The 26883-nt window shown below is 41.6% G+C and overlaps 1 protein-coding gene across 3 annotated transcripts; it reads left to right on the top strand.

The window, feature by feature from the left end:
- Positions 1–272: 272 nt before the first annotated feature.
- col2a1b (collagen, type II, alpha 1b) lies at positions 273–26829 on the top strand. 3 transcript variants are annotated; one of them, XM_085923208.1, is made up of 55 exons: positions 273–363; positions 3545–3549; positions 3683–3890; positions 5070–5086; positions 5185–5217; positions 5713–5745; positions 5824–5877; positions 6667–6768; positions 7092–7172; positions 8940–8984; positions 9767–9820; positions 10343–10396; positions 10891–10944; positions 11075–11128; positions 11202–11255; positions 11680–11724; positions 11801–11854; positions 11927–11971; positions 12093–12146; positions 13549–13647; positions 13732–13776; positions 13884–13982; positions 14107–14160; positions 14710–14817; positions 15163–15216; positions 15830–15928; positions 16544–16597; positions 16901–16999; positions 17081–17134; positions 17204–17257; positions 17374–17427; positions 17611–17664; positions 18036–18080; positions 18326–18424; positions 18921–19028; positions 19114–19167; positions 19534–19587; positions 19665–19718; positions 19806–19859; positions 20374–20481; positions 20621–20674; positions 20764–20817; positions 20922–21083; positions 21446–21553; positions 22915–23022; positions 23620–23673; positions 23781–23888; positions 23981–24034; positions 24193–24300; positions 24393–24446; positions 24519–24626; positions 24706–24994; positions 25300–25487; positions 25567–25809; positions 25886–26829. In XM_085923208.1, the coding sequence occupies exons 1-55, from the start codon at positions 273–275 to the stop codon at positions 26030–26032; spliced, it is 4479 nt and encodes a 1492-aa protein (XP_085779334.1). In that variant the 3' UTR covers positions 26033–26829. The 3 variants fall into 3 exon arrangements, with proteins under 3 accessions (XP_085779334.1, XP_085779333.1, XP_085779335.1); XM_085923207.1 differs by lacking the exon at positions 3545–3549 and having other exon boundaries at positions 3681–3890; XM_085923209.1 differs by lacking the exons at positions 3545–3549; positions 3683–3890.
- The last annotated feature ends 54 nt before the right edge of the window (positions 26830–26883 follow it).

The raw sequence follows: 26883 nt of genomic DNA, 5'->3' as shown, positions 1-26883 counted from the left end.
ATACGAAGATTCATTGAAGGCAACGGGGACATAAAACTACCGCTTGTGGCCCTCAAAGCGGTTGGTGCTAAGCTTGTTCCTGCAGGTCCGAGTCCTGCCTGTCGGATTCTCCCCCTCCCTCCTCCTCCTCCTCCTCCCCTCGCCACCGCTCGGCAAGGGTGACTGTCGGATGGTGCAGCTTTGAAATCACTGGGGGACAGATACTTGAGAGACTCCATTTGCGCAAGAACTTCTATTTCCCTCCAGGGCCACTGCGTGTCTAATATTTAGACATGGTGAGCTTCCTGGATTCAAGGACTCTACTGCTACTCGCAGCCGCACAAGTGTGCTTATTAACCCTTGTCAGATGTCAGGCCAACAATCGTAAGTGCTCTTTACTTCTCTGACTCCTTCTTCCAACTCAATGTCGGGTTTTTTGTGTAAGGTGCGGAGCTTTTACACGCGAGTTGGAAAAAAGTTTGCAAGGTCTTGAGTGCAGGTGTGTGTGTGAATAATAGTTGTGTGGACCTTCTGGATAATAAGTGGGACAGTTCCCTTGGTGACATAAAGACTTCATTTAATGAATAAAAATGATAAATAATAACTGACTAAAGCTGGAGCCAAATCTCAAAAGTTAGCTTTGACTTCCCCTGGGTGCCTTTCGTACACATTCACCTCCTCCTCCTCCTCCCGCTGTTTTAGGATGAACACCTGTGGGTGCTTTATGAGCACTGCCAGGCTCATAAAGCATCAAGTTTGTACATTCAAAAATAGATTGGAAATACTCCTTTGAATGTACATATGTAATTTGAACAAGTTGATCAGTGGCACAATTAAAATGTGTTTATTTATTTTTCAGATGGAAGACAAATGACATCAGTATATAACATCACGTCATAATGAGCAAAATTAGCATAGTAGGCCCAAGTGGTAACCAACATTTTCTTTTGCAAAATGATCTTACATTTTTTTATTTACTGTAACATTACTAGGAAATCATTGAATAAATATTTGAAAATTAAAATATATATACATATCTATTGTCAAAGTTAAATACAACTGAATTGTACTTAACAAATCTACTAAACTGATTCAAAAATAGTTCAAATCTATTGATTAATCTCTCGATCAGTATGGATCTATCTGTATCCATCACTATCTACGTTTCTATATCTATAGACTATCTGCATCCATCCATCTATCCATCCATCCATCCATCCATCCATCCATCCATCCATCCAATTCAGTGATTCTTTCGCATGCCACTAAAGAAAGCCGATGTGCCAGAGTTTGACAGCCACTGACATAGAGGATGAGGAGGCGCTACTGAGCCAAAAGTGAAAGGTGGTCAGGCTCAAGGGCCTTTAGTGAAAAGTGATCACATTCCATTGTTGTCAGAGGGCATCCAGGCGGATTGGAGCTTGCCTTCTCTTTTTACGTAATCTTTGCATGAAAATATGAAATGAATGTCCCTCCATCAGTAATCCCATAAAGTGGCCCTTTTGTCTCTCAAAAGTCAAATTGAGTACTCATGAGAGATTTAAGAGTGAAGGAGCGGCTCCAGGAATAATATTCCAGAAGCACGTTTTCCATCTGCTTTAAAGATTGCACATAAAACGCGACAGTCGGCCTGCGTGCAAGCAGGAGATGGTCTGGGAAAAAATAGAGAAGACAGGGCCGTTTGTTATCTTCTAGCGAAGGAGCCAGGTGGATTTTCACCTCAAAAAAATGGGCCAAAATAAAAGCCAGTGTCAGGTTACCCTCACCAAAACAGAAGCCCCTGTCTTATAATACTTCTTTTCTGACTGTTAACTAGGGTAAGAAGGTTTTGGCTGGAGAGTGGTAGTAAAGTCATCTGAGGAGGCTTGGGTCACTTTTTGACCCTTTTAGTGAGCCTGCGGTGCAAAAAAGCTCACCAGACAGCATAAGATGGAAAACAGCTCCTCAAGATGCACCTGGGAGCACTTTGTTCTCCACACACACACACACGCACACACACGTCCTCTCTTCTGGATAGAGAGGGACATCTTATTTGGATCATTACAATGTCTTTTTAGATTGAGGTGGACACATGTGCTTTGGACAGCAAGTAAAAAGCTTTGTGCATTAAAGCTGAGCCCCCCCCCCCCCTATCGCTCAACCCATGGCACCAAGGTTGGCTCCCACAAGGGAAAAAGTTAGTGAATTGCCCGCTCTGTCCACCCTTCCAGAAAGGGCACATTCATTCATGGTGCATGCAAATCACCTCCACCTGAGAATGTTTCCAAAAGGTAAACACGGCTACTGTATTTGGAGGGTGTGTGTGTGTGGTGGTGGTGGTGGTGGGGGGGGGCGGTCTGTATGCCCTCCCATGACTTGCATATAAAAAAATCAACTCCAGTGTTACAAAGGACCAACAAGTATGGAAGTAACCATGAGCAAGATCATTGTTGGGGACGGGGGCGCTTTAATATGCTTTAATGTACAGTAGCAGCATTGAGATGCATTGGATTGGTGTGCCAAGTTGACATCTGAATGCCAAGTCTGTTTCTCATGTCCAATAAATGTAAAGCAGCCCAATGTGGAACTTTTTTTTTTTTTTTTGCACATGGCCTCCGGCTCCTGTGCAGTTTCTGCAAGGTTCCCTTCTGTAGCTTTACAGCGCTACCCAGTGGTCATGTCATAGATTGACTGAAGATGAAATGAAATCCCAGTTGTTAAAGTCAAAGTCAAAGTCTGTTTTATTGTCAATCTCTTCACAAGACACACAAAGAAATCGAAATTACGTTTCCCACCGTCCCACGGTGACGAGACACATTACACAACACGTACAAGCAAATAGCACAAAGAGTAAAAACGAATAGACAAGAGCAATGAATAAGTAATAAGCAAATAACCCAATAAATAAATAAGAAATAAATAAATAGACAAATAAGAGGAACAAAATGGAGCAAGCGTGCATACAGCAGACAGCCAGAATAAAGTGCAAAAGAACAGGACGTTATGCAGCCGAGGGTGGAGGGGGGAGACAATTCAGGATCCTGACAGCTTGGAGCATGAAGCTGTTGGTGAGTCTGGTGGTGCGGGAGCGCAGGCCTCTGTACCTCTTCCCAGAGGTCAGAAGATCAAACAAAGAGTGAGCGGGGTGACTCACATCATACACAATCGCGGTCGCCTTGCGGGTGAGACGGGAGGTGTAAATGTCCTTCAGGGAGGGGAGTGAAGCCCCAATGATCTTACTAGCTGTGTTCACTATGCGCTGCAGGGCCTTCATGTTGAATTCAATTGGTACATAATTGACCCAATTTGCTGTGAATGTGTCTTTGTGTATGAAGTTGTGTTAAGAGGTATTTTTTATTTTACGTTTTTACTAAAGTTGCATGTCCAAATATGCAATTTTTTTTTCAAGGGTATAATGCATATTAAGCATTTGAAGGTTATAAATGCTTTTTGGGTAATCATTATTTATTTATTTATTTATTTATTTATTTATTTATTTATTCATTTATTTATGATTCGCTGTTGCCCTTAGGTTTTCTTTTTTATTTATTTATTCCGGGGCCATTAGCTCTAAATTGTCTTTTAGAATTGGTGCTGATAATGAAGAAAATGGGCGGTGTATATATATGCACCTGTTTCTGTAAAATCCATCTAATGTTTTTACTTACTCTTATCACCCCCTCCACACGCGCCCTGACGCATGTGCCTTCTGGCCGGCGCAGAGGAGGATGCTCTTAGCTGCTTGCAGGACGGCCAACGCTATACCGACAAGGATGTGTGGAAGCCCGAGCCGTGTCGCATCTGCGTGTGCGACACCGGGACCGTCCTGTGCGACGAAATAGTCTGCGAGGAGCTCAGAGGCTGCCCCAATCCTGAAATCCCATTCGGAGAGTGTTGCCCCATCTGCGCCGCTGACCCTTCGCCGCCCATTGGTTGTAATTTATTTATCTCAATCTTTTCATAAATAAATTACCCATCCATGTTGTTTACTTTGGGGCAAGACAAGAAGATGCTTTAGTTTCTGTTTGCCCACTCAAAGTAAAGACATGAAAGAGCAGATCTCACTGAAATGCTTCCTTCAAGTTTTTTTTTTTCCCCACATGCTCACCTTGGCCCCACCTTGTTGGAATAATCTTTGCCCAGCGTAAAAAAAAAACAACAAAACATGTGGGAGCTATTAAAGGAAATAGCTCAAGTCAAGGAGACGCAGCTTCACAGTTCTCCCTCATGGTCTCTGTGTGCTTTTGTGGAGGAAAACTGTGGCAGCCTGTCTACTAAGTCTTCATGAATGAGATTTATTTTTGAAGAAAAAAAAAAAACTCCCTGAGGAAGCATGAGTGAAATCAAGTGCCTGACTGTTGATTGATTAAAATGCTTTTATAATTTCAGTTCATTTTGCTGGCGTCGGGCAGAATCCGTGTACATTCCAAATAGTAACGTTGTCATCATCAAAGAGAGCCAAGGTTTTTTTTTTTTGTTTCACAAATTTCATAGATTTGTGAAGAAAAAAAACGTGACCGGAGATTTCAACCAGACGCCAGCAATTTATGCTTGTTAACTGTGCAACAGCTAGCAGCAGTTTTAAATTGCACAGTTTCTTCTTAGAATTACAAATTGTTAAATTTGGCTTCTATTAGCGCTATTTTTTTCTTTTTGCTGACTGACTCTAGAATTTCTGAAGTCCTCATCAAAACTGGCTTCTTTAATGTTTCTAAATTGTTATACATTAGATATAATGTTGTTTTCCTTAATTAACCTCATATGTCAATAAACAAAATATATGGTTAGTGGCTTCTCAGATTGACATTTTTGGAAGTCACCCTTTATTTAACGCGCTTTCTACCGTCGCCTGCTGCTCGGCGAACGGCACAAAACATCCGCTTTCTGCTTTAACGCTCTTTTGCTGAAGATGGAGAGTCAGCAACATCCAAATGGGCAATTAGGGGTGCCAAAAAATCACTTTTATGCAGGTTTTTCTTTCGAGTAGGGAGATTGAAATCCCTTAATAAGCGGTTAGCGGCAAGCCGACAGATGTTAAAGATGTGCTGTTTTTGTATCATTTGTTCAACTTTATGTTAACAATTTCTCTCGTCTCTACTGCAACGTCACAGGAACACCTGGAGTTAAGGTGAGCTTTGAAAAAAAGAAACACATTCACTCAATGTAATTTTTAATTTTATTGTTATTATTTATGTTTTTTCCCCTTTGTTTTGTTTTTTCTTACAGGGCCAAAAAGGTGAACCCGGAGATATTACCAATGTAAGTAAACACCACTCAGTGATCTCCCCACCAAATCTTTGAGATTATATTGGAATTTGATATTTACGCAAAGGGATAGAAAGGTCCGATTGTTAGAAGGTCCTTCCTCGTAGGCACCTGGAAATGCTTTTCCCCTTTGAGTGCATGCTACTTTGCAGCGGAAAATATAAATGAAAATGTTTATCTTATCTTTGATTTAAATACATTTTCCCTTTAGAGGTTAGCCATTAGCGCTAATGCCTTGACATCTAAAATGTGGAAAGTTTTCCAAACTGCAAAGAATTGTTGAAGGGTTCATTGTTATGGTTCTATTTTTTAATAATGGATATGTTTTAAAAATGTAACATTTACATTGTTTTTTTTCTTGGAAGTCTCACTTCAATATTTCTTCTGTTTTAGTTAATTGCACCACATGAATTGCTTCGGCATTTATACAGAGCTTTGACGAGAATTGCATTCTCTATTTACTAACCGATGTCTTCTTTTACAACACAGGTCGTAGGACCAAGAGGACTCCCTGGCCCAATGGTCCCAATCATTCATTCATTCATTCATTCATTCATTGCACATATAAAATGAGTGGTCTAACATGACTTGGTCACTCAGGGCCCACCAGGGGAGCAGGGACTACGTGGACCAAGAGGAGAGAAGGGAGGGAAGGTCAGTTTGTTGTTGTTGTTTTTTGTTTTTTTTATTGACTCAAGAGGTCCCTCCTAAAATGATATGGGCTGAAAGAAAGGCAGCCTTTGATTCATTCGTGTGTCATTAAGCTACACAAGCGGGTCTGTCGTGAGCTCGTAACGTAAACACGATTCCTTTCTTCGATCAATATGTTGTACATACGCACACATAACACATGGCCAGCCATTTCACAGCACATTCTTGCGATTTGTCACCACATGCATCCTTGCATGGGCTGGTCCGACCTCGTCAATCATCATCATCTGCCTCCTTGGACATGTCGTGAAATTGAAAATTTACACATTTCATTTCAGTTGTTTTCAATTCTCTGCAGTGCAATAAAAAAGAATTGCGTGGACCTTGATTATCATTGCTTGACAACAATAAGACACAGAAGAAAGACATATTACCAAAATGTCATACAATAGTGAAATAATTAAATGAGTAGATCAATTAAATAAGATCAATTATTTGTTTTGTTTTTGTCATTCTGGTTATTTGATGAATTGAGTCATTTTTTGTGCCCAGCGCAAGCCTAGCACAAAACATATTCTAACTAGAGTTTCGTTTCTTCTGGTTTTTTTGTAGACAGGTGCAGGTAAAAAAGGTTGTTTGCGCCGTTGTGGGAGTGAAAAAAACCAACTGCTTCCCAGCCAATGAAAGCGGCTCCTCTTATTCCCTTTAAATTTATCCCAGGAGAGGCGCACACAGTCATTAGTCGCACACAAAAATGCAGTAAAGTAAATTATTTTTCTTTATTGGTTCCAGGGAACACCCGGTCCCCGTGGCAGAGATGGCGAGCCTGGCACCCCTGGTAACCCTGGCTCACCTGGACCACCAGGACCTAATGGGCCCCCCGGCCTTGGCGGAGTAAGTGTCACGAAACGCTTGTCCATGTTCAAAATTAGGTTACGTTGCCACCATAGGGACACAACTCCGTTGTAAACCAAGGACCCCAAAAACCGCATTAGCCAACGCTAACAACAATAAACAGACACAATTCAGTCACTGAAAACTGCAAAACGTGACGTTACTGCATGCTTTGAAGGGGGAAAAGCAGCGCCATCTTGTGGACACACAGAAATCTGTCCTTCCCAGCGTGTGGGAAAGGAAAACCACACTTCCATTTGTTTAACTTTACAACAGAGAGAAAAATCAAGTCTAATTAATTAATAATTCCTTTTTTTTTCTAGAATTTTGCTGCTCAAATGGCAGGTGGCTTCGACGAGAAAGCCGGCGGCGGCGCTCAGATGGGCGTGATGCAAGGACCCATGGTGAGCCAGCAACTTGTCCTTCTCTACCCTCAGCTTGGTTCCTTTTGCGAGCACGCCTCAATATGTCACAAAACTTGTTAAAAGAGAAAACCGAACAAGGACCTTCACAAGATGAAAACATCGTCATCATCATGAGGGGGGGGGATTTAAAGTGATCAAGAAAGGAGAAGAAAGCTGAAGGTTTTCAACTAAAGAAGCTTATTCTACCTGGAACGGTTCTGGAAGATGGAATTAAAAGTTCAGGATAGGATCAGTGGCTTTACCTTGGCACCTAGAAGGGTGACATTTAATAAACAAAACAAAACAAAAAAACATCTTAAAAACACATGCAGTATGTGCACAAGTTGTAACCCGACAGAGCACCATTGATAATCCTCAAGCCACAGTGGTGAAGGCTTCCCGATCCTACTCAAAGGTGACTTTCATTCCCTCCAGAGGACCACTGTGTATTTATTTCATTTTTTTAGGAATTATTTTAAAGCTGAGCCAAGACGCTAAAAGACGTGTTTATAAGGCAATATCTTTGACTCGTAAAATATTTTCATTACTTTCATTCATTTTCTAGTACTTGTCTTTAACATTCACAAAGTCATTATAGAGCATCTACTAAATTCTCAAGAGGAAAAAAAAGTTTCATTCTGCCTTTTTCTATTATTTTATAATTAGTAGCAAAACACCATGCAGCTGTTTCTCCCAATAGACTCATACATTAGGGCTAAAATGACGCCATCTACTGGTGGTTGTGCATCAATAAAGTTGTTTCCAGTTTTACACTTTACAGTGGAGCAGCATCAGAACCCCCCTAACCCAGTGGAAAAAATAGCATTGACTCATGATGAGAACATACAAACTCCACAAAGAAATGCTGGAGCCAAGATTCAAACCCAGAATTTCTGAATTGTGAGGCAGACATGCGAACCACTTGCACTTCTCTTTTAAAGAACACTTAATTTCATGTTTTTTTTCCCCCCAATGTGAGTGTTTGGCTCATCAGTTTGACAGAATGTGATTTTCTCATGTGGGTGCGGTGGGGGTTTGAGATTGAGGCTGAGCTAAAGAGAAATGCGTCACAGGAATCTTCACCTGCTGCTGAGGGGAACAAGTAGCCCTGCGCTTGTCGGCCGTCGTTGCCTAAAAGAGGTCAAGCAGAGTTCAAACATGCTGCTCAACTGTCAACCGTAGCTTTGCAACCAGGGCGGATGACACTGTGGAATTTCAAATGACTTTTTTTTATTTTTTTATTTTTTATTTTAGGTCTAGCCCGAGGCCTAAAAAGTCGAGGTGTTTTATAGCCAGCTTCAAATACTGTCACCATCAAAGGGGGGCAAAAGTGCTCGCTCACATACTGTACTTAAGTAGACGTACAGAAAGTGGTGCTGAAAAAAGAGTAGAATTACCGGTTTAACTTCTCTAAGACCCTTTAAAGTCAACGTACGTTTGAAGATAATTGCTGAAAAGCATTGAAAGAATGTACACAGACTCATAACTACGTCATGATTATAAAATTGCAAGTGTATCAAATTGAATCGTTCCAAATTCATCGATAATCCAGATATGTATCAAATCGTCTTTTATTAGACAGATATTTATAACTTTGAAGGAAATGCGACATTTACAGTAGTGGCAAGATCATGTATAATGACAACAAGATTGCTCCATTGGAAAAATGCACACCCCTGGTTCAATGAATGGATTTGGACAATAATTTAGATGCCAAGAAAATGTATTAAAAACTTTTCAGTCCTGATGATGTTGTTCTCTTTCCAGGGCCCAATGGGTCCCCGAGGACCACCTGGACCCACTGGATCTCCTGTAAGTAGCCACTTGACAGTATAAACGTTGCAGTCACTACCTGTCACATACACACACATCTGACAATTGAGTGTAACGTAACTAGGATGAACCACGTATTTGCAAAGTGGCAGGTTCTCCCAGCCGCCTGCTCCAGCCGCCTGCTCCATATTTCACCTAACAATTTATGTCTGGCGCCCCCGCGCTCTTCGTCTTCACCTTCTCGCCCTCCCTGAAGGCCTCGCAGGTTGCTCCCAGCCTGCAGAAGGAAAAGCATTAGGCAGGCCATGCCCATAAACGGGTCTCAACTTGATGTACTTGATGTCTAAACCTCCAGGTGCTTGCAGGAGAGAGAGAAAAGCTCCTGTGTGTAGACTCCAAGTATTATTTGAGGATTTCAACCACTGCATTTAATTGATCATACTGAAAATGTGCCTATTTTTTGCATTTAAAATATCAATGCCCGGAGGCTCTATGATAGTCATGCAGACACACATTTAATTGCTTTATTAGTACCATTACAGTATTAGACAATACTGTACATTAGCTCATTAAAGTTCAGCTTCTTGGTATAAACTTCTACTTTGTTTATTTTAAATTAATTTTATTGTTTCCATTTTTTTAGAGAACAACTTAATTTGTATTTTTTTGCACTTTCATTTTCACTTTTATTATTTTTATTTTTTGCTCAACCTTTCACATTATTATGATTATTATTATCATTATTATTGCTATTATTATTATTATTATTATTATTATTTGGGGAGGTGATATTTTTAACATGCCTTTGTATGTTTATTTAGGGCCCTCAAGGATTCCAAGGCAGCCCGGGAGAGGCTGGAGAGCCCGGACAATCTGTGAGTGTCATTCCCGCCTCCACACACTTTATACTACAGTCTATCTTTCAATACATAACCTCACGATATATTATGGCAATGAGCGTAAAAATACATCCTATATCGTGCTCAGCCAATTCAACATTTTGCTCAACTTGTGAGTAAAAACTGAGTGGCCATGTGCAGATTGTAATAACATCTGTTGTTTTTTTTTTCTTTTATTGATTTATGCCAGTAGACAAAGTTTCATTCCCACTGGCTCTTTGCTTCTTCCTCCCCTTTATTTACCCCAAATGAAGCTTCCAGAAATCACATGACCCAGGCCGCTTTTTTTTCCCAATCCCTCAGCAGGTAGATTGAACCCGCCGGGGGCTGCGCTAATCTTTCCCTGTGGCGTTTGGGATTATCTTGCTTCTCCCCCTTGATGTCGCATCATTATGTGTGATTAAAATCAATGCTCGCCAACTGGGAAAAGCTGGACGGGTCCACAATGAAATTGTTATTTTACTCTCATACCTGTGGTTGTTTCCTCCATGTTTACAGGGTCCCATGGGACCTCGCGGACCACCGGGACCTTCTGGAAAACCTGGAGATGATGTGAGTGTGTAAAAGTTGCAAATGAATAGCAAACAATTATAGAGATTTGAAATTACTCATTTCCATCTAATGTTGCAGAACATTTGAACTCTTGTCGTTACCGGTACTCAAATGTTCCAACCAAGATCTGAACTGTCGAGCCAGCCAGCCCCAAAGGGGGTCTTTTTTTTGTTTTTTGTTTTTTTAATCCTGATGAATTATCCAATCCCAGCAGCCCAAACACATAATAGTCCTTCAAAAGTTCCTGCTTCTGGGACAAAGTCTATCCGTAGCCTCAACTTTGTTCTTAGGGTCACTTTTTTGAGGTTCCTGAAACCAACATGCAATTCACTTGTGTGCCACACGGTGGCAGCATATACTCTATTTCACTATGTATCCACTAGCAATTCTAATATTGACCAGTAGCAGCACTGTACAAAGGCTCACAAGATTTATAGTTTTTCTCTTGATTTCTTGTAAATATATATATATACACACTTTTTTTTGTGGCTTAGGGTGAAGCTGGAAAATCTGGAAAAGCAGGCGAACGTGGACCTTCTGGACCTCAGGTGAGCATGACTACTTCACTGCAGATGGAGGCATTTTCAAACAGGGATCAACCACAAAATAATCCAATTAAACTTGATTTGTTTTTGAAATTCTTATGTCATCATATGTTCTCTTTGTCCTCTTTTGCAGGGAGCTCGAGGCTTCCCTGGAACGCCGGGCCTGCCTGGCATCAAAGGACATCGAGTCAGTCACTTTTTTCTTCATGCTTTACAACTTTTTAGATTGTTTATTAATTGTGTTTTCTCTGTTTGTGTAGGGGTACCCTGGTCTTGATGGTACAAAGGGAGAGACCGGTGCTGTTGGGTCAAAGGTATAAAAGATGGTCTATTATGTTTATTGATCCTTTATGTATCTATCCCGTTATGTATTAGTGTAGTTGGTGGGAGGGAGCGACATTTTGACACAAGACATGAAAAGTCCATTTTCTTTCTGATAAGGATTTTCTAAAAGCAATTTTTATAGTAAGACCGACATAATTAAAAAATAAGTACGTGTGGTTTTCTTCAATTTGGACTTTTTCTTAAACAAAATTGCAAATTTAATAGTCATGTCTTTTGCATCTTAAATAAATCTGACTTTTATCTTGATTTATTACATTGATATATTTTTTATTGGGCAAATTCCTTTGTTCTATAATCATAATAATAATAATAAAATGTTAAATTAAGTTTTAATAAGGACTTACAAAATGTAAACCAGTGATGATGACCTTGGTGTTATTTTCCTGTGTGTAGGGAGAGTCTGGTGCTCCTGGAGAGAATGGAGCTCCTGGACCAATGGTATGTATGTTTACAATATTTCAGAGATATGATTTTTAAGTTGCGGGCAAAAACTTACATTGTGACCATTTCACAGGGACCCCGAGGTCTCCCCGGAGAGAGAGGTCGTCCTGGACCCAGTGGAGTTGCTGTGAGTCTCTCAAATAATTCAGCAATCAATATGTTATTGAACATGTCCTGACGTTTATTTTGTTTATTTCAGGGTGCCCGCGGTAATGATGGTTTGCCTGGCCCTGCTGGTCCCCCGGTAGGTGTCCAATAATATAAATGACCTTGTTCATCCTAAATCTGACTTGCTACCTGCCTTATCTACTGTATGAGCATCTAAAACGTTTTGGGCTTTTTTTTTGTTTTTGTTTCTTGTATAGGGTCCGGTCGGTCCTTCTGGAGCTCCGGGTTTCCCTGGCTCGCCTGGTTCAAAGGTCAGTCTCAAAGTTTCTGAGCATCTTCTTGATCTTCTGACAATCACACCTACAGACAATTTGGAATGGTCCATTGGACAATCTATGTTTACATCAAATGCTACCCATAGAAATATACGAACACCAATTTGTTCTCATGGTTTTTGTATTTCTTTGGAATCTAATACAGAGCGCAATCAGAACAGTTTGTGCCTTTGTGAAGAACAAAAGTCTTTTGTGAGTCTGGACATGAAATTGTGATTATGTTAAGGAAAGCTTGGTCATGCTTTGAAATGAGAGAAAGCTGCTCTGTATTGAAAAGCATTCGAAAAGCGGCAGTCTGAGTGGAAACTTGGAGCAAGGGTCTCGTCCCCCCCCCCCCCAACCCTCCCAGTTCTGATTTATTCATCCAGAATGTGCAGACAGTCCCTCTGATTTCTGGGCTGATTCGGGGGCCTCGACATTGATGCTCTGCCATCTTCTGGGAATTCACAAATGGAAGATCTCTTTGGAAAATCTAGCAGTCATGCTGGCAACAGATCAGCAAGCTTTTTATTTTGAATTCTGAGTGTCTCGTGGACTGTTGAAATTCTTGACAAGGGTGCCCTTAAAAAGTCCCTTCCGAAATGACGGCAACCTTAATTATCCTTCAATGTGATACTTTATGCGTTAGTTGTACTACTACTCTACAGCTCTTTTTGTCACATTTGATGAACGTGACGTCTAAAATTGACTTTTGGCACTGTAATAGACCCATTCGGTATTTGATAGCCCACATCTAAGTGCTAAATGGACCCAAAACAAACAAAAGCATTTTTAGAAACTTGGCTGGATAAACCAAGACTAAAAATATCCCCCTCAAAGCGCTTCCTGACCTCAAAATGAGTCACATATTTTGTCTGGAATTTCCCCAATTTTTTCTACAGATACACTCTAGTTATGTCATACTCTCCAGTGAACGCCAAGCTGTATATAATACTAGAACGTGTGCTCTGATATCTGGCAAGGGTCCAATAAGGTTGCGGGGGCTTTTTACACCCAATCAACCAAAAGCTGGAGAATGCATCAAAAATTGAGTTTGAGATCCACTGAGCTGGATTGAATGGATTCGTAGAGCGACATAAAGTGCTGAACTGTAGATGAATATGTCAGCATAGATATCGAAATCGAGTCATATATTGTATTGGAGTTGAATGTAAAATAATAATTTGCGGGCTACAGTCCTAGTTCACTATCTCCAAATTCACCTACTCACTTTTTTAAACATATTTTGCATAAATAAATTATTTCAAACTGTTAATAAAGATTAAATGCAAATGTGTTGATTTTAAAAGTTAAATACAACTGAACTGTACTTGAGGAGTGATTCTTTCACATACCACTAGAGGGAGCCCTCACTCAACAATATCTGCTTGTCTATCAGGGAGAAGCTGGTCCCACTGGTGCTCGTGGACCCGAGGGTGCACAGGGACCCCGTGGAGAGTCCGGCACACCTGGCTCATCTGGACCTTCTGGCGCTTCTGTGAGTGATTTGACGTGACATTCTTTCTCATTGTGGTTTATAATTCATGTAGGGAGGCTTACTTGTGCATTTTCTTCTTTGAAGGGAAACCCCGGTACTGATGGTATCCCTGGATCTAAAGGATCATCTGTAAGTTAAAAAAAAAAAACTGTCCCGGACTCACTTGACGATTATTTTAACTAATAGACTTCTAAAACTAGAAATAAAGGACTAAGACTGAGTGTTTTGCTTGGAAGGGTGCTCCTGGTATTGCAGGCGCTCCTGGTTTCCCCGGACCTCGCGGGCCTCCCGGGCCTCAGGGAGCGACCGGACCTCTCGGGCCAAAAGGAACATCTGTACGTGATCACTGTGCATAATACAGCCACCAGAGATAGTAGCTTTCATCTGGAAAATACATGAACATTTACTTGAGAAATATTTGCAGATGACGGTCTGTTTTTGGCCTGTTTTGTCCTTCAGGGAGATCCAGGTATCACAGGCTTCAAGGGAGAAGCCGGACCTAAAGGAGAATTTGTAAGATTGTTTTTCATTTATTTATTTATCTTTGTTTTATTTATTTACCCTGGGGAGACACATTTTAATAGATGCATAGCTTATTGCAGGCGTGTCAAACTCATTTTTTTCACGAGCCGCATTGTAGTCATAGCTTCTTTCGGAGGGCCATTATGACTGTCAACCCAAATAAATGTATGAGCACCTCATATTATATACAGTAAAAGCTACAAAACAAACTGACAACTCATTTTCAAATCAGACGAGTAAAAACTGGTCAAATATTTTTAAAAAAAGATATTATTAAAAGTGAAGACAATTTGCGATTCTAGTAATGACACACAAATTTGATGCACAATATGTCTTCGTGGGCCACATAAAATGTCGTAGCGGGCCGTATCTGGCCCCCGGGCCTTGAGTTTGACACCCGTGGCTTATCGTATCCAAATATGGTCAATTCTGTCTGAAAGGAAAAATAGCATTCATTTAAATGTTAGCATTTAGCATTTATTTAAATGTTTCTGTGTTTCCTGTACTGTAGTTAGTGCTAAAAATGGTGGGTCTTTGCAGGGACCAGCTGGAATCCAAGGAGCTCCCGGTCCACAAGGAGAAGAGGGCAAGAGAGGGCCAAGAGGTGAACCCGGTGCTGCTGGACCAATCGGACCTCACGGAGAGAGAGTGAGTACTGTAAAATATATACGGATACAACAGTATAGCAATCTGAAAGTTCTCCAGTTGTTGACAGCGCAATCAAACCTGATTTTTTTTTTTCTGTTGGCTATTTATTGTTATTTATGCAAAGGCCATAGCCATGTCTAAAAAAATATTGCTTTGGAGCTTCGTTTATTTAGGCCATGACTTTGCTGACATCTTGTGGCAACGTTTGTGTACATGCAATTACAAACCTTTTTGTATGAAGAACAATATTAATGAAGAGGCCAAATATGTATTTTTTTGTAAACATCTTGGAAAATAAGTATCCATCCACCCAATTATCCATAAGTGACTCTGTTTTGTTTCAAGGGCTCTCCCGGCAACCGCGGTTTCCCAGGTCAAGATGGTCTGGCTGGTCCCAAGGTGAGTCATGTCCTCCTTTCCAAAAAGAGACCTATTAAGATTGTGATTGCTACCACAAATGGAAATGTACCCTTATTAAAATGCATTAGATAAGGAATGGGCGGTAGCACCCATGGAGTGCAACCTTGTCAATTTGCAATTGCAACAATTTTTTTTTCGATCAAGCTTGCAAAATGCCATTTATGAGTCAGTGTTATCTCTTCTGACATGGGTGTAATTCAATTTTAATCTTCTGAACACCTTAACCTTCAAATATCAACTCTAGTTTTTGCTGACACATCTGTAGCAAAACATTTTAAAGCATTCAAACATGTCCTACCACGTCACGGCCACCTGATGGAAGCATATCTTCGAATCCGTCTCTGCACCGGTGGCCCAAATGTCGCACACGTCAACAGCAGAATCTCATTCAACACAATCTCCCCACACACAAATCTCATTTACGCTCAAATGAACCTGCCAGAATTTAATCTGCTCATCTTCAGCGGGTCAATGAAAGTCTTCACGTCATTAAAAGAAGAGCCTACCTACTCCTGTGGGCTTTTTGGGGGGGTGGAATGAAAGGCCGGTTTGTTAATACTCATTCTCCAACTCTCCTTTTTGTCTTTGTTAGGGTGCCCCCGGTGAACGTGGACCCGCAGGTGCCAGTGGTCCCAAAGGTGCCAACGGTGACCCGGGCCGTCCCGGAGAGTCCGGTCTGCCCGGTGCAAGAGTAAGTTCTATTGCATTACATTACAAGAGAAATAAGAATCTGACGAGTATATTAGATATTAGAAAATATATTTTACAAGAAAATAAATAATACACATTTGGGAAAATATGCTAATAAAGCACACGTATATCAAAATTAATATACACAAATATTTTTGAAAAATTGGGAAAGCTTACAAATAATTTGGAAAATATTATATTATAATATTTGAAAATATAAAAAAAAAACACATTATAATAAAACGTTACTATGCAAAATAATGTAAAAAAAATCTTTAAAAAGTGTGTGAATTTGACATTTCTTTGTATTTGTCTAATTATGTCTGCATTTGTTTGGATACAAAGACAACTACCACTCTTGACATTAAATACGATATTAACAATAATTAGAATTTGAAGCTGTCTGAATTATTATCAGTAAACCGTAAAGTGTTTCATCCTTAATCAGGACATGTTCCACTACCTTCAGCTCATTTATTTATTTTCTATTTCTTGCTGTAGTAACTTATTCATCAGGCAATCTAGCAGAAGATTCAATTCCCTCAATGAGCATGTGCAACTCATCTGTATGCAAATGATCTATTTTTGTTGATTGTGTGTCCATGTCCTCTGGCAGGGTCTTACTGGACGTCCCGGTGATGCCGGTCCCCAAGGCAAAGTTGGACCTTCTGTGAGTGCTTTCCATCCAATTGTATGACTACTGTCAATCAAAAAAAAAGGACCTTCAGGGGCTGTGATGTGATTTTGCATCCTAACAGCCACCGAGACGCTTTTTAGTAATCGAGCAATCCACACTTAATGACCAATCCAATCATTACCCAGCAGCTCAGTAGTCACAATGTGTCAATTGGACATTTTAATATTCTCCACTTCATGGCTTGCGCATTCGTTTTGGGGGATGAATTCCCCCATTGAATATTAACAACTTTAGCAAATTGCTGCATAGCTACAAATGACTTTTTGGACTGCGCAGGGAGCTCCTGGTGAAGACGGCCGACCAGGACCCCCCGGCCCACAGGGCGCCCGTGGGCAGCCTGGCGTCATGGGATTCCCCGGACCCAAAGGAGCAACTGTAAGTGAAAGACAATACACACTTTTTTTGTTGTTGATCAGTTCTCACGTTTGCATTGGGTCTCGATGGTTTGTTTTATAGGGCGAGCCTGGCAAATCTGGCGAGAAGGGATTGCTTGGAGCTCATGGTCTGAGAGTAAGTGTGATGGAATCATCAATAATAAAACATGGAACACACATGTTGACAATGTATTCTTCTCCTCAGGGTCTGCCCGGTAAAGATGGTGAAACTGGCGCCGCCGGACCCCCCGGCCCCGCTGTACGTATCATTTGAAAGTACAGTTTTAGAAACGGCTAAGGGACTTTTGCAAAGTGTATTTTACAGCAGGTAGTGATTTTAGTTTGTTGATTTCTTTTTTTTACATTTAATTTTAGGGTCCCGCTGGTGAAAGAGGAGAGCAAGGACAGCCCGGTCCCTCTGGTTTCCAGGTGAAAGTCTCACTTATGCACATATTTGCATAAAATGTAATTAAAACAAAAAAAGAAACTGTCATATATGTTTAAAATAACTTTTATTACAATGTCTTGTCTATTAATCTGTATGTAGTATTTTGGCCATATTTATTGCAACATATATGTCAATGAAATGATGCCTATGTTGCTTGGACACAGGGTCTTCCCGGTCCCCCTGGCCCCCCCGGTGAGGGAGGAAAGCCCGGAGATCAGGTATGTACGTCATTTAGTTTTAAAGGAGGTTTAGCAAATGATGTTTTTTATTTTTTTTCAGTCTAACATATAAGGTTTAGTACTCTATGTGTGTTTTTGTCCTATAGCAAAGAAAAGAACATTGATTTTTTTTAACTGATACAAGATGGCTAAGGTAGCTGCAGTCGAATATTTTTTATTTTTTAAATTTTCATTGTGTATTCTTGAAGTCCATATTCTTGAAAATTCTTGGTCGCTTTTGCCACCATCATGATATATTATCATAAATATTTTTTTGTTTGTACAAATCAAAGATTGTAAAAAGAAAAAAAAATGCATTGACTCTCTGAGGCCCGATTCTTGTGTCATCACGTGTCACTTTCTCACATCAGGGTGTTCCAGGAGAAGGCGGAGCTGCTGGTGCCACTGGACCCAGGGTACGTTGACACCATTCATGCATCTACTTGTCTGTGCATGTGTGTTGATTCATTAACTCAGTAATTTCCAATTGTTTTAAACCCAGCCCCATTTGGAGAACCAAATGAATATATGATGTTAGTATTGTGAAATATAACTTGACCGAGGTTAACATTTTTCGCTTTCATTTCATTGATGATTGCGCATAATGTCAACAATGATTATCGTAATTAGTCATTACCGATTGATTTGTGTTGATATTCAGGGAGAGCGAGGCTTCCCCGGGGAGAGAGGAGCTGCCGGCACTCAGGGTCTGCAGGGACCTCGAGGTCTGCCCGGAACCCCTGGAACTGACGGACCCAAGGTGAGTCATTAGGAGTCATAAATGCAACACACTTCATCCCTCCGTTTATTCCATCTAAAATCAATAGCCGCCTGCTGTTTTTTCTGTCTGGCTGCTTTTCCCCAAAGGCCGACTATTATAATCGTGATAACACTTCACAACACTCACCATCAAACAATTATTAGTTAAGTACAAATAATCAGCTGTGTGTTTCCAAATCAGCCCCAGGCACATTTAAGCCATTTTAATTGCTGCAACATTGATAAAGCAGATGCTGTTGTCACACGCTCGGTTATCCAACGTGATTTCCTTGTTTGGATTTAAGAATAATCAAATGCTGGTAAATAAATTGGACAGATACAAATAAAATATTAAAATACATAAAAATATAACCAATGAAGAAACATTTTTCGTATTCACTTTATTTTTAATATCCACCCGTGTATTCCCACATAGATTTGATAAATGGTCATCTTCTGAGATCGATTCACGTCTGACGTCTCGTCTCGTTGTTTAGGGAGCCATCGGACCTGCTGGAGGCGCCGGAGCGCAGGGACCTCCCGGTCTGCAGGGTATGCCCGGAGAGAGAGGGGGCTCTGGTATTCCCGGACCCAAAGGAGACAGAGTAAGGATGTGTCCCAACATTTTTGTCTAAGATATGTGCAAAATTTGTTGATGATAAAACGTGTTGGTTTGTTTTACCCGCTTAGGGTGACCTTGGAGAGAAAGGACCTGAAGGTGCACCTGGAAAAGATGGCGGCAGGGTGAGTTTTGAATGCTGAAAAAAACCAAAAACAGTAAGGGCACTTTTTTTTGTAGATAGGGCACGTGCGCTCAGATGTAAAAACTGGCCCACCTTGATTTTCGTGCTGGTACAAACCTAATTTTGTGTGTTTTGGACGTTGTTAGCACCTGATAATTTGGTGACTAAAATTTAAACATGCTGATAGCAGGCCTAACTTGTGGCGCTGGTGATAAAATGCAAATTGTGGTGAGTTTTAGTGAGGTGTAAACAGACAGATTCTGCACTCCGGGTACATTTGAGATACTTTTGTACACTTGTTTAATTCAAATTACTCCATCAGTAACAACAAAAATGCCCCTTGATTGAACAAGTTTTTTTTTTTCAGGGTCTTACTGGTCCCATTGGTCCTCCTGGTCCTGGTGGTCCCAATGGTGAAAAGGTAGATTTGCGTTTTGCACATTTCATCTTTAAATACATACTGGTGACATTTCTTAACTGTTTTTTTTTTCCCTTCAGGGTGAATCCGGTCCTGCTGGTCCTTCCGGAGCTGCTGGTACTCGCGGTGCCCCTGTAGGTTTTTCCCCCATTAAGCCTGCCAAATGAATGCAATATGTCGCAATCGTACATTCACATATTTACCACTCTGTTCTCCAAAAGGGTGACAGAGGTGAAACTGGACCTCCTGGGCCTGTTGGATTTGCTGGACCCCCTGTAAGTAACAGAGAGACGATCATGATGCTGGCATGGCTAATTAGCGAGTATATGTCAGGATGACGCACAACGCCGTCTTGTGATTTTTTTTTTATAGCTATCGCAGCGTATCACCACATGCACTCAAAATAGAAACGTGACAAAAACTCCTCCTACTGTCACTTGTACTTGGAGTCAGCTTAAAAGATTTACTTTGCTAAATTTCCTTAATTCTACTCTAAACTTGAAGAAACTTAAAAATGCCCTACCCATTTCTCCTCTCATTAAAATAAGAATGAAAAATTGAAATTAGTTTATCTTAGATAAATGTTGGATCAAAAATGCCATTTCCAACAATGGAACATATTTTCGCCCGGTAAACAAATGTCCGTTTTGCCATCTCAGGCTTTCCTGTTGAAAATAAAATCAACAAGTAATTCCTGAACACTAACACATAGCACTAGTCCACCAGTTAGCCATCCTGGGCTAACGTTATGCCATCAAGGTGACTCAAATGTTCATGTGTCTCTTCAAGGGCTCTGACGGACAACCTGGACTTAAGGGAGAGATGGGCGAGTCTGGCCAGAAGGGTGACGCCGGCGCACCGGGACCACAAGGACCATCTGGTTCTCCTGGGCCAGCCGTGAGTCACTCTCCTAGAGATTATTATTTATTCTTTTTTATTTCGTTTATTTTTTATTATTATTTGCATGGAATTAATTATCATGAAGCAATTGAGGTCCACAGAATTAATACTAAGGTACAGCATGCTTCTTTTGCAGGGCCCCACTGGTGTTTCTGGACCTAAAGGTGCCCGTGGAGCTCAGGGACCTCCCGTAAGTGACCTCACAACACTTCAGAAATGTCGCCATCACTTCTAGTGAATGCCTGTGGGATAAGTTTTTATTCCCTCGCTCTCATTCAGGGTGCCACCGGTTTCCCCGGAGCCGCCGGAAGAGTCGGACCTCCCGGTCCCAATGTAAGTCTCTTCGTCACCCAATGATTGGACAGTACTGTTTAAGCACATCACAACAAACGACAGTATACATTAGTTATATCCTAATGTGATTGGATACTTTCCAGGGCAATCCTGGACCTGCCGGTCCCGCCGGCGCCCCGGGGAAAGACGGCCCCAAGGGTGTGAGGGGAGACGGCGGCCCCCCTGGCAGACAGGGCGATGCTGGACTCCGTGGTACTGCCGGGACTCCTGGAGAGAAGGGAGACCCTGGAGAGGATGGTCCCCCTGTAAGTGTCATCCTTTATTAGCGCTATGCATGACTGGCGTGGAACATTTCACGTTTCAAGTTTAAAGTGGCATTGTCTGACAGGCCACAGAGACATTTCTCAACCATTAATACAGCCGGCTGTCATTGAGCGGAATAGCAGGGCCGTCTTACTGACAGATTGATGGCAGGCCCCGTGGCTTTTACCTTCCACACACACACCATCGCAGATGACAAGACCTATCTTGAAAATACCATCTGACAAATGATGACGCATTCAACATGATGGGCCCCTGCTGTCTGCTACATACGTGTGAATACCAATTATGACCATTGATGCTTATGATTTGACGTTCAATGGCGCCCTCGTTTCCTCCGTCCCAGGGTGCTCTGGGTCCCTCCGGCCCTCAAGGTTTGGCCGGCCAGCGTGGTATCGTGGGTCTGCCTGGACAGCGTGGCGAGAGAGGCTTCCCCGGCCTGCCCGGACCCTCTGTAAGTACCCAAACATTCAGTAAAACATGGATTAATTTCCCTGTGAGATATAGATTTGCTCTGTCAGCCTTATGGCATGGAGAAAAAAAAAAAGATAGTGGATTTTACTGTTTCAAAAGAATTGTCATGAATTATAATATATAATTATTTATATGATATAAATAAGAAATATATAAATATATTTTTAAATACAAATGCAAGTAACTGCTACTATGGAGATGGTGGGCTACAATCGCCTACCAGTCCCCATTATAGGCTCCAATGCGAATGAGTAGATTACATTGAATGTCCACACTTACGAGCTCCCGAGTCATGACATGAGTCGTGCTGTCTTTTGATATCCTTTCATGGCTGTAAAACAGCCCCTTATAAGTTTGTACTGTATGTCCATATTTGCAGAAAATATGACATTATGTGATGCCATCTGCATCTGTCGGTCACGTCACGTAACATTGGTTGTCATGGCGATCAGCGGGCAGCCGCGTTGGACGTGATCGAATGAAGGCGTCATTTATGTTAGAGGGATTGGCGTTTGCTTGATCTTTCCATCGTGAAAATTGTACGACAATACTAATTATAATTCAGGATATTAGTGGTTTTCTGATAAAGAATAAAATGTCATTTAATGCTTGACTGTTAAAGGCCTTAAAAATGCAAAATTATATTCTGTGTTCCGTGACGGTTTAGCCTGTCCAGTGTAGATAAAATATAAAGTATTATTTTTGTGACTAAATCACTATAAAATATTTTTGTATGAAAACATTTTAATTTCTTAATAAAATTTAGGAAATAATTTTTAGTGTTTTGGTTTCTTTGTTGTCTTTTTTGTCACACTTTGATCCATTGTTGGAAGCGCCAAATCGCTTTAGCAATATTTCTAGCAATCAAATAAAAGTCTCTAATGTCGTCAAACATGAAATTAAATACTATCTTCATAAAACTCATATAAATCTAAATGATGTAAATGAGCCCGCCGGTTTTTCAGCAGCTCACATTTATCATCGACTGTAGTTAACAAAGAAAAAGACAGCAATGGAAGGTCTTTTGATGGGTTCAGATTTAATCCAATAAAAATGGAGGCAGGATGAAACATGTCCGTACTACTTGCAGATGGAAGCAGTCCTTTAAATTTAGACCGTTTTGAAAAAAAATACATCAAGCGAAGCTCATTTTCAACCACCTTCTTAAAAATAGCGCCGGCTCACCTGTTTTTATCAGTTGTTGAGTTCCAACTGCAAATTATATTTCTTGCAATGAGTCACGACGTGACATTTTACACACGATTGTGACTCAAAACTCCGTCATCTGGGGCTTGTATCAGCTTGACATACACGTACGCTGATGACTCACTTCCAACTCAGGGTGAGCCTGGAAAGCAAGGATCTCCCGGCGGCAGTGGAGACCGAGGACCACCCGGACCCGTCGGACCACCCGGACTCACTGGACCTGCAGGAGAGCCAGGCAGAGAGGTCAGTGAAAGGCCAAGAGCACAGCGGGCTGGGCAGAGGCCATTAAGTAGCTTGTCACGTGTACACGACACGCAGCACTGAGGAACAGGTGTTTGTTTATTTCACGAGTACAAATGCTGGTTACTTTCATGATAATGTTTTACTATTTTACATTTAGAAGTTTTCTTTACCTTTAATCTCGTATCAATAATGGGCTTTGTTTGTCGTCCTGTGGGTTCTTTTTCTTTTCAAATCACTTCTCTAGTTGTGTAGGTGCATATTTGAATGAAAATAATATTGTCTTTTAAAATTAATGAATGTAAAAATAATAGTAACAATGTCCGTTTTTCTTTTGAATTATTTTCATTTATTAAACAGTTAAAATAATTACAAATCACGAAAAACTTTTTCTTAATTATCTGGGGTTTGGGTGAATGGTGTACAAGAAAAACTAAAAATAAAATGTAACAAACTAAAAATTTCTCTTAACAATAAGTTAATACAAATTCAAATTTAAGTTAAATAACCTTGAATTTATTAAACAAAAAAATGATTTCAATGTGGGCATCTACATCACTAAATATAAATACAACTATGTGTACATTGCTCATGTGACAGGGCAGCCCTGGATCTGATGGACCTCCTGGTAGAGATGGTTCTGCTGGAATCAAGGTGAAACTTTCCATCCCAATCGTGCTCACTATGTTGGTTGTTAGCAACTGTATATAATCACAACTTGTACCATTGTTGAAACCTTTTACTATTGTTTTGGGCTTCAGGGTGACCGCGGTACCACCGGTCCCGCTGGAGCTCCTGGTGCTCCAGGTGCCCCAGGCACCACAGGTTCGGTCGGTCCCACTGGTAAACAGGGAGACAGAGGAGAAGCTGTGAGTGCAAGCAAGCGTTTGTGATAATGTCAAGTTCCTGGCTGACTGTCATGCAACTCACTGCAATTATTCTTTCTGTCCCTATTACTTAGGGTGCACAAGGACCCGCCGGACCTCCGGGACCTGCCGGTGCCCGAGGAATGCCAGTACGTAACTCTAAGATGAAAATATGTACCGGTACTTTCTCACGCAATGCACAGGAGATACTCAGAACTCAAACAGTTTCAGGAGTAGTTGGAATAAATTTGGCAATAAGAAATGTTATTTTTCTGACTTAGTCACTCATTTGACTTTTTGTTCATAGGGACCCCAAGGACCTCGTGGTGATAAGGGTGAAGGCGGAGAGTCTGGCGAAAGAGGACAGAAGGGACACCGAGGCTTCACCGGTCTGCAGGGTCTGCCCGGACCGCCGGTAAGCAGCCATGATTGCCTTCTCTATAAACTCCATTTGATAGTATATTATTTGAGTAAGGCATTAAAAATCCATGTGCTTCTCTTTTCTAGGGTCAATCTGGAGACCAAGGTGCTACTGGACCTGCTGGACCGTCAGGACAAAGAGTGAGGGGACAAACATTTCTCCCGTGACTCTAATTTGTTACAGTGGCTTAAAATGTGTCACTTTGAATGCAGGGACCACCCGGACCTACTGGGCCCAGTGGAAAGGAAGGCTCAAACGGTATGCCCGGACCTATCGGACCCCCCGGACCCCGCGGTCGCGGTGGAGAGACAGGTCCCTCAGTGAGTACGACTGAGAGGGAGCACACTGGACTAACTAAAAAAGATGTCGAAAATGAATGCCTTTTTTTTTGTCTGTCAGGGTCCTCCCGGAAACCCCGGCCCCCCCGGTCTTCCCGGACCCCCCGGCCCCGGCATTGACATGTCGGCCTTTGCCGGCCTGGGTCACACGGAGAAGGCTCCTGATCCTCTCAGGTACATGAGAGCCGACCAGGCCTCGGGAAACCTGCGTCAGCACGACGCCGAGGTGGACGCCACGCTCAAGTCCCTCAACAACCAGATCGAGAACATCCGTAGTCCCGAGGGCTCCAAGAAGAACCCGGCTCGCACCTGTAGGGACCTCAAGCTTTGCCATCCTGACTGGAAGAGCGGTAAGTGGTGACTTTTACTTCACACTGTAGTTCACAAATCCAGAAAAGATAACATTGGAAAACATTGGAGAGCTCAATTTTATTCTGCCTTTTGTTTATGATGAATGTAATTCCACTGTCCACCATTAGATGTCAGTGTGCTATTTTGCCACTGTGTAAATTTGAAAAAAAGAAGAAAGAGGCCTAGTTTTTGCTAAAGCATATTAAATGTCTGATCCTCTTTAATCCTGCCTGTCACACTTACAGAAAGTTTAGGCTGAAGTTAATTTTCTCATGTATACGTTGTCCTCCCCGTGGGCCCGCAGGAGATTACTGGATCGACCCCAACCAGGGCTGTACCGTAGACGCCATCAAGGTCTTCTGCAACATGGAGACAGGCGAGTCCTGCGTCCGCTCCAAACCATCCAGCATCCCACGCAAGAACTGGTGGTCCAGCAAGAGCAAGGACCGCAAGCACGTGTGGTTCGGAGAGACCATGAATGGAGGATTCCACGTAAGTGCACTTTTGAACTCTCTTATCTTTACTAACATTGCTCAACTGACGTCCAAATCTCACATTTACTTCTATCCAGTTCAGCTACGGTGACGACAACCTGGCGCCTAATACGGCTGCCATCCAGATGACTTTCCTGCGCCTGCTGTCCACCGAGGCGTCGCAGAACGTCACGTACCATTGTAAGAACAGCGTGGCCTACATGGACGCAGCCGCCGGCAACCTGAAGAAGGCCGTGCTGCTGCAGGGCTCCAATGATGTTGAGATCCGCGCCGAGGGCAACAGCCGCTTCACCTACAGCGTCATGGAGGACGGCTGCACGGTAGGAAATTGACATATTTGACAAAGTTTGCCTGCTATGGAAGCTTGACGGCTTTGTGTTGTGCCCGCCCATGCAGAGACACACGGGCAAATGGGGCAAGACGGTCCTGGAGTACCGGTCGCAGAAGACTTCCCGTCTTCCCATCGTAGACATCGCCCCCATGGACATCGGTGGCGCCGATCAGGAGTTTGGAGTGGAAGTGGGTGCCGTGTGCTTCTTGTAAGGACCAAGAAGATGCAGGAGGAGGGAAAAAAAAAATCCAAATAAATGAAAGTGGAGCACAAGGAGAGAAATCAAGACACTTTTTCTTTATTTTATTTTTTTTTTTTAAATAAATGGGACTTCTTTTTCTAAGTTAAAAAAAAAAGTACCCCCCCCTTTGCCCCCACTAAATTGAACTCACCACGTAGGATGTTCCAGCACTGAATGGCAGCAACCAAACAGCAGCAACTCACCTTCAGAGCTTCATGTGTCCGTGTTATTTATTTATTGTTTGGGCTCTGTGTGTTGCTTTAAGTCAATAAAAAGAAGCCCACTTACACATGTCGCTTACAAAAAAAAAAAAAAACCAGCAGTTAATTCTCAGATTGACCATTACTTTGTATTCTTACAATGGTGCTATACTTCCATACTAGTTTATTCCAAACAAATGATGTGTGCACGCTAATATAAACATAGCATTTCCTTTGCTGACCAAGTGCCTTCGCTTCCCAATTCCTTTTTTTGAACGGACCCAACTCAAACATTGTCTTTTGTTTTCCAATTGTAAAGCTACCTCACTAAAAAATATTACAAACATTGACTAAATGTTTGTTTACAACCCCCCCAAAAAATTTAAATAAAAGGTGAGATGCTCATTCCCCGCACGAGATGTGACTTGACATTTTTTTTAAACTCACGCTCATGCGTGAGGTTGTGTATATTTTTTATTATTGATAATAATAATAAAATTGATAATAGCATTCTTATAATGAAATGATCATGACTTTTTTTGTTAATGTAAAATGGGAAATAAAAGACACAACCACAAGTTAACGGCTGAGCTTTGTTTTCTGGCAGTGTTGGGAAAATTAA

The sequence above is a fragment of the Syngnathus leptorhynchus genome, chromosome 11 (genome assembly GCF_054491065.1).
Source record: "Syngnathus leptorhynchus isolate UIUO chromosome 11, UIUO_Slep, whole genome shotgun sequence".
Lineage (NCBI taxonomy): Eukaryota > Metazoa > Chordata > Actinopteri > Syngnathiformes > Syngnathidae > Syngnathus > Syngnathus leptorhynchus.
This window is presented reverse-complemented; position numbering and strand designations above follow the sequence as displayed.

Bases quoted from the DNA above. Each gene is read 5' to 3' on its own strand.
- col2a1b (XM_085923208.1), top strand. From the start codon at position 273: ATGGTGAGCTTCCTGGATTCAAGGACTCTACTGCTACTCGCAGCCGCA. The intron at 18,425-18,920 runs GTGAGTCATTAG...CTCGTTGTTTAG, and splicing joins CTGGAACTGACGGACCCAAG to GGAGCCATCGGACCTGCTGG. The intron at 24,627-24,705 runs GTGAGTACGACT...TTTGTCTGTCAG, and splicing joins GTGGAGAGACAGGTCCCTCA to GGTCCTCCCGGAAACCCCGG.